This window comes from Malaclemys terrapin, chromosome 1, assembly GCF_027887155.1.
Source record: "Malaclemys terrapin pileata isolate rMalTer1 chromosome 1, rMalTer1.hap1, whole genome shotgun sequence".
Classification (NCBI taxonomy): Eukaryota; Metazoa; Chordata; order Testudines; family Emydidae; genus Malaclemys; species Malaclemys terrapin.
Window position 1 is genome coordinate 56,697,525 of NC_071505.1, and position 12,858 is coordinate 56,710,382.

The 12,858-nt window shown below is 38.7% G+C and overlaps 1 protein-coding gene across 1 annotated transcript in view; it reads left to right on the plus strand.

Moving 5' to 3' along the window:
• The window catches only part of ANO6 (anoctamin 6), a 113,306-nt gene that overhangs the window by 82,027 nt on the left and 18,421 nt on the right, over positions 1-12,858 (plus strand). The window contains exons 9-15 of the mRNA XM_054024824.1: positions 1,301-1,406; positions 2,079-2,139; positions 5,420-5,565; positions 7,266-7,343; positions 10,556-10,781; positions 11,621-11,790; positions 12,655-12,752. Of these exons, the coding sequence (XP_053880799.1) occupies positions 1,301-1,406; positions 2,079-2,139; positions 5,420-5,565; positions 7,266-7,343; positions 10,556-10,781; positions 11,621-11,790; positions 12,655-12,752 (885 nt within the window). The remainder of the gene's footprint in view (positions 1-1,300; positions 1,407-2,078; positions 2,140-5,419; positions 5,566-7,265; positions 7,344-10,555; positions 10,782-11,620; positions 11,791-12,654; positions 12,753-12,858) is intronic.

The window sequence follows — 12,858 nt, forward strand, 5'->3', positions numbered from 1 at the left end:
AATGATTCCCATTGACTACAGTGAGTAGTGGATCAATCCCTGCACGAACAAAAATCAAGTTAATGGAGAAACAAATACAGAGAATAAGAATAGCAACTGGCTTGGTTCTGAAGTTAAAGATGTAGTGTACAGGGCAAAAAAGTAATAGACATGAGAGGTTACAAATGACTTGTATTTAAGATTTTGTTTTTTTCATTCTTTATAGTTTGACATTTCTATGTGAATCCACATATAATGTAAAAATGTAAAGAAAACAGTGAAAAATCAAAACTTCAACACAGGTTACCATAGCATGTCCATTTATGTTTGCTACTCCCTAAGGGAGAGAAAAAACTTTCTCATAGGTGAAATTCACATATGGGTGGAGGGCCTACTAAAAGGAACTGCTTGGAACTCAAGACCTTCCTTCCCCCCCTCTTCTATAGGAGAATAGGCAGAACAGCAGCACAGGGGAAATTCTGCTCCCCCTTTACACCCTGAATAGAGACATTGGTGGGAAGAGGCTCCTGGATCTGCACTTATTCAGATCCCCTGGTCCTCTTGCGCCCTCTGTAGCTAGAACTACTTCAGCCATTTTGGCTATTCCAAGTGACTCTGCAGCCACTCCCTGGCCACTCCCTGGCCGCCTCAAACCTCCCCTACCACCATGCTCAGACTGAACATTATAGGGTGGATTTGCCCATTGTAAATGAGGTAAATGAGTCACCCTGAAATCCTGAAAATGTGAACAATAAGATTTTTTAAGATCTCTGTTTTATTTTAACATGATTTGTTTTAAAGAATAGCACCAAGAGTAATGGGAGATAATTCCTTCCATGCTTCATAATCTAATATGCTGTTTATTGAAGGCTAAGAGTGGAAGTGGAGGAGGCGCGTTGTCTGAAAGCAGAGCACTTAGCAACTTATTCCTTACTTCACCGAGTTATCACACTATCTACAACAGGGGTAGGCAACCTATGGCACGCGTGCCAAAGGCAGCACGCAAGCTGATTTTCTGTGGCACTCACACTGCATGGGTCCTGGCCACCAGTCCAGGGGGCTCTGGATTTTAATTTAATTTTAAATGAAGCTTCTTAAACATTTTAAAAACCTTATTTACTTTACATACAACAATAGTTTAGTTATATATTATATATTATAGACTTATAGAAAGAGACCTTCTAAAAACGCGAAACCTTAAATTAGAGTGAATAAATGAAGACTTAGCACACCACTTCTGAAAGATTGCCGACTCCTGATCTACAAGCATTAACAGTAGTCTGAGTTTTGTGCTTGTGTAATTGATTGATTTTCTTTTTAGCCAAGAAGTGTGTGATCCCAACATTGGCGGCAATATCATAATGTGCCCGCAGTGTGATCAGGAATGTACATACTGGAACCTCACTATCACCTGTGAATCCTCTAAGGTAACATGCCATTTACATCCTGCAGAGATGGGCTTCTACGTTCAGTTGCAATAGCCTTTGTATTTTCTCTTACACCATCCATGGGGTAAAGTAGCGGCAGTGTTATTCCCCCACCAGTGCAAGATTAATGTTTCTTCAGCACAGCAATATGAAAGGCACAAGAGAGAAACACATGAAAAGGGAAATGTTGGAAGGAAAAGGCAGAAGGGCACCCCCACAATTACCATATGAAAACAGTGTTTTCTTATTAAATAGGTTAATGTTTTTCGTGTCACTTCTTGTTTGTCAGAATTACTTGTTCATTTGCTCTGTGTGTGATGTGAGAGAGAGAGAATGCAATGTGTGTGTGTCATGTCAACTGAAATTCCTAGCACTGAAGTACTGGCTCTCCTCTTCCAGTATAGTGAATTGGTGGAACATTGATACGACAGCAGTTGTATATCCTTTTGCTGCATATTTGGCTCGTAGGTTTAATGTAGGTTTTTTGCATTTAATTTCCTTGAGTTTGCATATTGGAAGAATACTAGGAGGAAAGGTGAAGATTCTTTATTAAACCATGTAAAAGCTCAAAACTAAAATCAAAATGTGCAACATTCTTTCAGCGTTCTTACCCCATGTAGAAAAACTACTGACCCATTACAACTAAAGCATTTATTTTTTAATTCTTTACAGAAACTGTGTATATTCGATAGCTTTGGAACACTAGTATTTGCAGTATTTATGGGAATATGGGGTAAGTCGATTTCAAGGTTTTGCTTTCTATCTACAGTTTTGTCATCTAATTTTGGGCAGACCTAAGGCATATGCCAAAAAGTGTAGCTAAATGTACAACCATTTCAGTTTCTAGTGTTCAGCAATATTACAAAAGGGAGTTCACACACAAAAATTAAGCATGACAGTAACTCTTTTTAGCATCATTTGGAGACCGATTTCAGAACCTTCAGGGGCAGATAGGAATTGGGGTTTTTTTCAATGTTTGCTTCATCCTTTTAAACTTGGAGAAAAGTAAGAAGAAGGGATTAGAACTGCCCAGTGTTAAGCCAGCAGGAGCCACATGCTTAAACATGTCTGGCAAAGGACCTGTTTTTCTCCAAGGAATCTTGGACTGTCTATTCCTACTAGCAGCTGCATGACTGAGAAAGGCAATGGGAAAAATAGAGCCATTTATTATACACTCTAGTAATTATTTCTTTCCTTCTTCATTTATGTAATTGATACGCTAAATATGCAATAATTACAAGCACTAGGGACATCTTGTGGCAGTGAAAGTGTCTTTTTAATCAGGGGGTTCCCACTGACTGATTCTATTCTGTACTGGATTCAATGGACAAGGCAAAGTTTATTTTTCCAGAAAGTGTCTTGTTTCACTGGACCGCAGAGGCAGAACCAGAATTTTCTTAACAAGGGGGCCCACATTACCTGCCAAGTAGCAGAGATGTAGTAGTATGTGCTACTTCCCAATTTCTTCATCTACAGGACTCGGCTTTATGCATGCGCTGCTGACCAGGAGGTGTGCAGATGTGTATGGGGTTCCTTCCCATTCCCCTCCTCCCCCTGCTTCATAGTGTCACCCATGTCCTCACCAAGCCACAATCTCTTCTTCCAGAGCAAGCCTGGAAGTGGATATGGTGGAGGAGGCAGCGTGAGATGGCAGCCCAGGGTTCAGAGAAGTGGGGAGCCAGGTCCGAGACCTCGCTCCCCTCCCACCAGAGAGCTGGGGAGTGTCCAGGACCTCTACTCCCTTCCCTCCCCTCCCACCAGAGAGATGGGGAGCGGCCAGGACATTTCCTTCCACCCCTCCTCTCCCATCAGAGAGATGGGGACTGTGAATTAGTAGTAGCAGCATTGTCTATGGCCAAGGGAGGAGCCTGAGCCCCCCCCCCCCCCCCATTAAGCCTTTGTGGATTGTCCATATTAGCAAGGTTGCTAATTGGCTTTAACTGTAGCCCCTTAACCAGAGTGATTACTAGTTGGTGATTCCAAGTAATGTTGACTTGGAAGCTAGTCAACAAAGTTACAGAAGTAGTTTTATGTTATCAGTGGTGCTGCATGAAGGGTAGTGTACAGAAGACAACTACTGTAACATTTTAGAGCCATATGTCGGCTTGATAAGGAAAGGTTAATATGCTTGTTACTGTAAAACATGTTCTACCTTGATCTTTTGATAATAAACTTAATATAAAGTGCTTCAAAGTAACTATTTCAATAAAATAATTGTTAAGTTAAATATGATTCTTTTAAGAACTTTTCAAAGGTATACTACGCTCAAGATACCAGCAGGAAATTCCCTAAATCAAAGATTAGAACAGTTTGATGTTAATTTGATCTTTTTTCTGTTGTCCCAATAGTTAACTTATTTGTAATTTGCCTCTTAATTAAAAATTGTGATTTTCTGTTTTGGAGTATTGTTCCAAAAATGATAAATGGAAAGTTAAACTGCATAACTACAATAATGCTTACAAGGGTCTGTTAGTAGTATCATCATAAACCCGCTCTATAAGGAGGTGAATTGTCAATCAAAATTGTACTGAATCCAAGTGAGCCATGGTCCTGATGCCATTTCAGTTGTAATTTTCATTGAATTGTAATACTTTTGTAATAGACTGGTCCAAATAATTTAAGGAATGATACATTTTTAGCCCTATGATTGCATTGCTACCATTAATATACTTGTTAATAAAGGTACTTCTGTAATATGTTCCCTTCAGAGAACTCAAATAACTACAAAACATGAATGAATTAAGCCTCACAATACCACCTGTAAAGTGGGTCTGGACTACTAAATTATAGTAATTTAGACATGCCCAAGGCCAGACAGGATTAAAACCTAGATCTCCAGACTCCCAGTCATTTGTTTTAACCACTAGAAAATGCCGTCTTAGAATAAATGAAAGAAAAGATCAGTTAAAATACAGACAGAAGATCCCGCCCTGCTCTGAGGCCTGAGCAGTACAAAACAGCTATAAAGTTATCACACCTGTAGGCAGCTCCCTCAGTGACAGAGATATCATAGCATCTCTTGGGCCACACCCGCTTCCTGGCTGCTAGCACAGGGATTATGGCAGGGGAAGGGGCAGCAGGCTGTAAGGCCAGGACAACCGTGCACTCCGATAATTCCCAGCTAATGGAACAGTCCTTGAGGACCTTTTGAAGCTGGTGCTAATTGGAGCACCAATGAGATGCTCTAAATTACTCTGGGGACCAGACCAGTGGCCCGATGTAGGGATGGAGGAGCTTGCTCCTCTTTGGTCCACTGGCCTTGCTCTGCAGGCTGATACAGAAGGTCAGGACCCCTCTTCCCCTTTTTTGGCCTCTTGCTTGGAAAGAGTAGTTTCTGTGCTCCCCAGAGTTCAGGGAGCACAGGGATTGCCAGTGTGAGACACCCGTGTAAAGCCATGTAAAGGAAGGAGCCTTCCATCCATGGATGCGCTCATGCAACGGCCTCTCCCAAGCTGGCCCTTAGAGTTTTTCTGTTTATTGCATGCTTGGTTTTGGTGAATCGACTGCAACTGTTTCTGGAAAACCTTTAGTAGGTGTGGCACTAACTCTGTAGTGTATAATAAATGGGCATTAGCCTTTTCCCTATGGCAATTTTTTATATGCGCTAAGGTTTTATTTTAAAAACATCCATAACTCTCCAAAATTATTTTCCTTCAATTAATCAAACAATCTGCTTTTAAAAAACCATCCTGCAATATAAAATCCAAATTGTTCATATTCTATACATTTTCAGAAAGGAAAAATAAACTTTTATGCATTCTTTAGCATAAAGAATCCACAGGTTGATATCATAAAAACACCTACATCATTAGAGCAGTAATTAGGTAAAGAAATAGATCCAGTTATTTTCTCCCTGAGAAAGTCTTGGCACTATCCCACCAGACAGTAAAGGTTGTATTCTTTGTCTCCGAAAAGTGATCTAAAAAATTAATGATTCAGATATTACAGCATAGGAGTTCAAACGCTGTACAGTGCACATGTGATAGAGATTTGTTTGTTTATCCTTTGGTTAGTTACTTTGTTTCTGGAGTTTTGGAAGCGACGTCAGGCTGAACTGGAATATGAATGGGACACTGTTGAATTTTTAGAGCAGGAAGAACATATACGTCCAGAATATGAAGCACGATGCACTCATGTAGTAACAAATGAAATCACACAGGTAAGGCATGTTTTTAGAATTGGTCATACTGCAAACTGTGAAAGCTAGAAATTCAAAGAAAGACCTCATGAAAGTGATGGGCCAGATCTTCAACTGATATAAATCAGCATTTCTCCACTGAAGTCAATGGAGCTACCTCAGTTTGCACCAGCTGAGGATCTGACCCAATATGTTGATCTAATAAATTGCAGGCCTAGCATACACCAATCTGTATCAGGCTAAAATGTGAGGCCTGGGGTTCACAGAAATCATTGCAACTGGTTTTACCAATTACTGCAACCTTGGGACTGGGGGTGATTACTAAAGGGCAGTTTCCGAACAGCCAGAGGGACTGCAGTAGAATGATCTGGTGCCACAAAATGGTACCTTTAAACCCAGGTAACAGCCTGGCATTGAATAATTTTTTTTGTGAGAAGCCCACAGTGGTCACTGATAGGGTTGCCAGCTTTGGTTGGACATATTCCTGGAGGTTTCATCACACATAATTAGTGATTAATCTTTAATTCCTGGAGACTCCAGGACAACCCTGGAGAGTTGGCAACCGTAGACTTGCTGATTGTTCATTGTTCTTGAAAGCCTGGAGACATGCCAAGAAAACAAGACAAAATGGAGGAAGAGAAGTTGCATTTCATACAGTATTCAGACTTTGTTATCCACAGGTGTCTTTGAATGAGAGAAGCGCAAACAGGTATTATGGCCAAGCATACATGAATGCTAATAACATTAATGAGTTCACCTGGACAGGGATAATTCTCATTCTAGTGAAACACAATACACATTTATGAGGTTCTTAGTTTAGAGCTCCTTTTTTTTTATACATTTTCAAGTGGCTTTAGCGGCTCACTCCAGCTCAACTGTCAGGTTTTTATTATTTTTTGTTATTGCATCACTACCGCAGTTACCTGATCATTTGCTTTGCTTTATGTTCTAGTCATACTATATTAATGTTTATAACAGAGGACTTGAAAAGTTCCAAAACTAGACTGACATGGTTAAAAATCTACCCTAAGTGGCCCCTTCTGTATTATAATCTTGTGCTACAGGATATCTGGTTTTATTAATAAGCTTATAAAATTTACATTATCTTTACTACACAAGGATCATTCTAAAGAATTCTTAAGGTATTTTTAGATAGAGAAGATTTGGCTAAAAAATAATATTTTTGCCATTATATAGACCTTTCATCTAAGTGTCTCAAAGATTTTTTAAAACATCAGTGAAGCCCCATTACACCTGGGTGAGGTAGGCATCAACCCCATTTTCGAGGGCGATAAACTGAGAGACAAAGAAGCTGAGACCTAAATTTTCAAAGTGTCCACTAATTTTGGATGACAGTTTTTGGATGCCAAATCTCAGGTACATAGCGACCTGACTTTCAGAAGTGCTGAGCACCCACTAATCCAGCTGATGTGAGCAGTGGGTGCTTAGCACTTCTGAAAATCAGGTCCCACGTTTCTCAAATTGGGCACCCAAAAACTGACACCCAAAATCAGTGGACATTTTTTTTTTTTAAGCGTTGGCCCACATGAATTGCCAGGGGGACCTGGCAAAGATGTCAGGTCTGGGAATAGAAACCAGGATCCTGATTCCCATTATTGTGCCCTAAACGTATCAAAGTGCTTAACAGATCACACAAAAAATATATTTAAAAGAAGAGCAGATGTATGATTAATCCCCTTCTAAATCAACTCTCTTTCCAGCAAGAAGAGCACGTGCCATACACTGCCTTTGGAAAGTGTGTACGGATGGCCTTCGGTATAAGTGCAGTCTTATTCTGGGTAAAATTCTATTGATCTTATTCTTTAATATAATGTACTTCTTTTGACAAATAATAGCTTCATGAAAAACTAAACTATATATGAGTCAATAAGTGACAGGCTGGTTTGAATTTTCAAATATGGATGTTTAAGTTGCACCCAAAAAGCATCTGCACACATGCCCAAACACATAACTGCATACACCAACCATACATTTACATATGCAAAACAGATATTCGTGCATATAAGTTTATACTTATGCATATTTTGTGGCTACAACTTGTGGGCTATGTTTGAAAATATGGTCCACTGTTTCCTCCATCAGCATTTTCAGATACATGTTTTGCTGGTAGGTGAAACAATGGATTACCTTGGGGACAGACCTGGTTGCACTTTCCCCCCCTTCTTCCCAGTTTCTTTCATTGTTGTTCCAGCCATTCGGTTCAATAGCATGTCATGGACGACTGGGCCTCTTTCAGCTTTTTCGTTTCACTTAAAAGAGCAAAGCTGGGAGCTCTTTGATTTTCCCAATCTTGCTATTTTAATTAAAACTAAAAATTGAAAGAAGTCCAGCCATCCATGAAACAATATGTAACATGGTGGGCAGGCCCAGAAAGGCCATCTCTAAAAGCTGAGGGCTCTAATATATTGCATGCTCCCAGAGCCTGTACAACATAATGTAGCCGGAAAACCATCACCAGTGATGGGAAATGAAGCTGGAGCACAGGGACTGTACAGAATGCTGGCTGGCCAGCAGGGAAGAGGCTATGCTCTGGGTTTTCATGTCTCGAGCACAGTGAAGAAAATAACGAACTGGCTGGTTGGGGTTCAGAATGCTGGGAGAATCTTGTAACATGTATTGTGATTTGGTTTATTACTATGGTATTATGTCTATGGTGCGGGGGCAGGGGATAAATGTCATTTTACAGACATATAAGAAGAGAAACTCGCTGCCCTGAAGAACTTACAATCTAAATAAAAACTAGATAGCTAATAAGAAATAAAAATGGGGAAAGAAGCAGATATGACAAAAAACAAGGAGAAAGAGAATACTGAACATGAAAGTATTATTTCAACCAATGCAGATGATATGACTGATTAAAATTAGGGCTGTCAAGCGATTAAAAAAATTAATCGTGATTAATTGTGCTGTTAAACAATAATAGAATACCATTTATTTAAATATTTTCAATGTTTTCTACATTTTAAAATATACTGATTTCAATTACACACAGAATACAAAGTGTACAGTGCTCACTTTATATTTATTTTTGATTGCAAATATTTGCACTGTAAATAAACAAAATAAATAGTATTTTTCAATTCACCTAATAAAATTACAGTAGTCCAATCTCTTTATCATGAAAGATGAACTTAAAAATGTAGAATTATGTACAAAAAAATCTGCATTAAAAAATAAAACAATGTAAAATTTAGAGCCTACAAGTCCACTCAGACCTACTACTTGTTCAGCCAATCGCTCAGATGAACAAGTTTGTTTACATTTCCAGAAAATAATGCTGCCTGCTTCTTGTTTACAATGTCACCTGAATGTGAGAACAGGCGTTTGCATGGCACTGTTGTAGCCGGCATTACAAGATATTTACATGCCTGATGCGCTAAAGATTAATATGTCCCTTGATGCTTCAACCACCATTCCAGAGGACATGTGTCCATGCTGATGACGGGTTCTGCTCAATAACGATCCAAAGCAGTGCAGACCAACATATGTTTGTTTTCATTATCTGAGTCAGATGCCACCAGCAGAAGATTGATTTTCTTTTTTGGTTGTTAGGTTCTGTAGTTCCCGCATCAGAGTGTTGCTCTTTAAAGACTTCTGAAAGCATGCTCCACACTGTGTCCCTCTCAGATTTTGGAAGGCACTTCAGATTCTTAAATCTTGGGTCAAGTGCTGTAGCTATCTTTAGAAATCTCACCTTCTTTGCATTTTGTCAAATCTGCAGTGAAAGTGTTCTTAAAACAAACAACATGCTGGGTCATCATTCAAGACTGCTATAACATGAAATATATGGTAGAATGCAGGTAAAACACAGAGCAGGAGACATACAATTCTCCCCCAAGGGGTTCAGTCACAAATGTAATTAATGCATTATTTTTTTAACGAGTGTCATCGGCATGGAAGCATGTCCTCTGGAATGATGGCCGAAGCATGAAGAGGCATATGAATCTTTAGTGCATCTGGCACATAAATATCTTGCAACGCCAGCTACAACAGTGCTATGCGAAGGCCTGTTCTCACTTTTAGATGCATTGTAATTAAGAAGTGGGCAGCATTATCTCCCATAAATGTAAACAAACATGTATTTCTGTGATTGGCTGAACAAGAAGTAGGACTGAGTAGACTTGTAGACTGTAAAGTTTTACATTGTTTTGTTTTTGAGTGCAGTTATGTAACCAAAAAAACTACATTTGTAGGTTGCACTTTCATGATAAAGAGATTGCATTTCAGTACTTGTATGAGGTGAATTGAAAAACACTACTTCTTTTGTTTACAAATATTTGCACTGTAAAAATGATAATCAAAAATAGCACAAAGTGAGCACTGTACACTTTTTGTATTCTGTGTTGTAATTGAAATCAATTATATTTGAAAATGTACAAAAACATCCACAAATATTTAATACATTTCAATTGGTATTCTATTGTTTAAGAGTACAATTAATTTTTTTGAGATAATCGCGTGAGTTAACTGCGATTAATTGACAGCCCTAATTAAAATGTGCCTGTTTCTCTTTAGGGGCAGTTGCTTTTTTCTGGCCACAATCCGCAACAACAACAATACCTGGCTCATATACAGTGTTTTTCCTCCAGAATGCATCCTGCCGATTGTGCAATGCTGTACATGGGGTGTTGGGAAGAGAAGAGTCTTTTCTAACCCAAGGAAGTGTCCATCATATGCCCCAAAGCATGAGATCTGATTACCTTTCTCCTTATCTTAGCTTGCATAGCTACAAACATATCGGTCGTAAAATTATCCATCTCTTTTTCCACAGGTTGACCGTATGCTACACAAAGTAGTCTTCTCTTTTATGGGTTCTAAATTTACTGTGTTTTATCTTCACAGAGCATCCCCTTGCTCTCATATTATGGGGTGGGGAGAAAGAGGGTCCAATTAGTTTCACTTTGGCTTTCGTAATATATATTTCAAACCACTGTTTTTCCCAAGCCATATGATTTTACACCAATATATATATATTGTATTCTATTTTCAGATTCTTTTGATCGTTGCTTCAGTTATTGGCATCATCGTCTACAGACTCTCAGTTTTCCTTGTGTTTTCTGCAAAGCTGCCACGGCACATTAATGGAACAGAAGCAATTCAGAAGTACCTGACTCCCCAGGCAGCCACTTCAGTAACTGCTTCAATCATCAGTTTTATAATCATCATGATTCTGAACATCATCTATGAAAAAGTGGCAATCATGATTACTGACTTTGGTAAGTTTATGCTTTAGCTAGGAACTGTAACAGAAAACAACATCATTCCTATAATAAGGACCCCAGTAAATGAATATCTACACCAAGTATTTCAGAATTTTCCCTCTATAGCATGCAATGACTTCTAGAATTTTTCAAATACAGCTTTTCACTTTCATCAAAGAAATATATTTTACTCCTTGCCTAAGAAATCCTTGTATAGCCAGCATGAAAGATCAATTGTTTACAGCTTTGTATTTGTGAAACAGACAAAGCTAGGAAGATTACTATAATACCCAGGCTTTATGAAAACAGATCAGTACTGCACAACACATTCAAGTATATTAGCTATTATTTATGGAGAAAACAGCCCCTTTTTTGTAAATAAATAGAATATGGTCACTGGTCCAATGCTAGATGATTTTCTTTCGTTATTAAACAGATAACCATTCACAAATATTACTATTCTTTCCATCCAGGCCATCTACATTAAAGTAGCTGTTCTACTTTAGATGTGTAAAGTACTGGTATTTTAATATGGTTTATTTCCGTCAGTTCAAAGTGTTATGTTTGTTATTTGTTGAGTCTGCGAGGATTTTCTCTTTCTATGAAAGTGATAGAGAATTGTGTTGCTCTTTTTCTTTTAGCGTCAAAGAACAAATTCTTTCCTCTTTACAATAGTCTTCTAATTAACATAATGGCTACATTGTATTAGAGACCCTAAACAATCTAAATTGTGCTGCAAATTCTATTCAAGCATGCAAGGCACATGCACATTTTTTGACGGAGGCACTAAAGCTGTTCAAATATTAATTTTCTTTTCCTTTTTGTTTTTTGGTGTGTTTTTTTTTAAACTACAGAACTACCAAGGACGCAGACTGATTATGAAAACAGTCTGACCATGAAGATGTTCTTATTCCAGTTTGTCAACTATTATTCTTCATGTTTCTACATTGCATTCTTTAAGGGTAAATTTGTAGGATTCCCTGGAGACCCAGTTTATTGGTTAGGAAAATACAGAAATGAAGAGGTAAGAATCCACTATAGTGTATCTTTTTTTCTTAATTAACAATGTAAGATATTAGCCTAGGGCCTGATCTACACTAAAAAGTTAGGTCAGTTCCAGCTACAGCGCTCAGGGGTGTGAAAAATCTACACCCCTGAGCAATGTCGTTATTTTGAGCTAATATCCGGTGTAGAGAGTGCTAGATCAACAGAAGAATTCTTCTCTAAACCTAGCTACTGCCTCTCAGAGAGGCGGATTACCTACGCCAACAGGAGAACCTTTGTAGCATTTTGAGTGTAGACAAGCCCTAGATCTTCAGCTATTGCCAAGGAGTGTACAGCACAGAAGGGGAGTTCAAAGGTAGCCTTTGTACTTCCCCAGTTCTAGGCCAACTGTGTGCTGGGCCAGCCCCTTAGCATAATTTAGAGTAGCTTCAAGGTTTCTTAAAGTTACTTAGGTTGTCATTGACTCACAAGGGACCACTGTGGAATAATAAAGACCCAGCCACACTCACTTTCCCATGAACACCTGTATCAACAGCACAGAGAGGGTGGTATAACATCCTCAGCACCAGCTCTCCACCATCCATGGATCCCCCTCCACTAGAGTGATCTTCTTGTAATGACAGTGCAACACAGAGAGGCTGTATGATCTGGGCCATTGTTCCATTGACTTCACTGGTATCCTGCCCACTTATAGCAATGTCAGATTTGGTCTGTTGGGCCTTTTGTCTAAATTATCAAAGGGATTTGTCTCAATTGTCTTCCCGGATTATTTTTAAGGTTAAAATAATGTAATTTTTAAAATTTTAGTATATATTTTATTTAAAACACTTTAATCTTGCCTGTAGAGTTATGCAGCATTTTTCATACCTCTTTCAACCTTTAGTGTGATCCAGGCGGATGTCTCCTTGAACTTACAACACAGCTAACAATAATAATGGGAGGTAAAGCAATTTGGAATAACATTCAAGAAGTGCTTCTTCCGTAAGTACCTAATGTTTTTTTAAAAGTGACGTAATGAAACAAAAAGGTCAAATATTTAATGGCTAAGGCCCTGCTCCTGTTTGAAGTAAGTGGGCATTTAGATTTC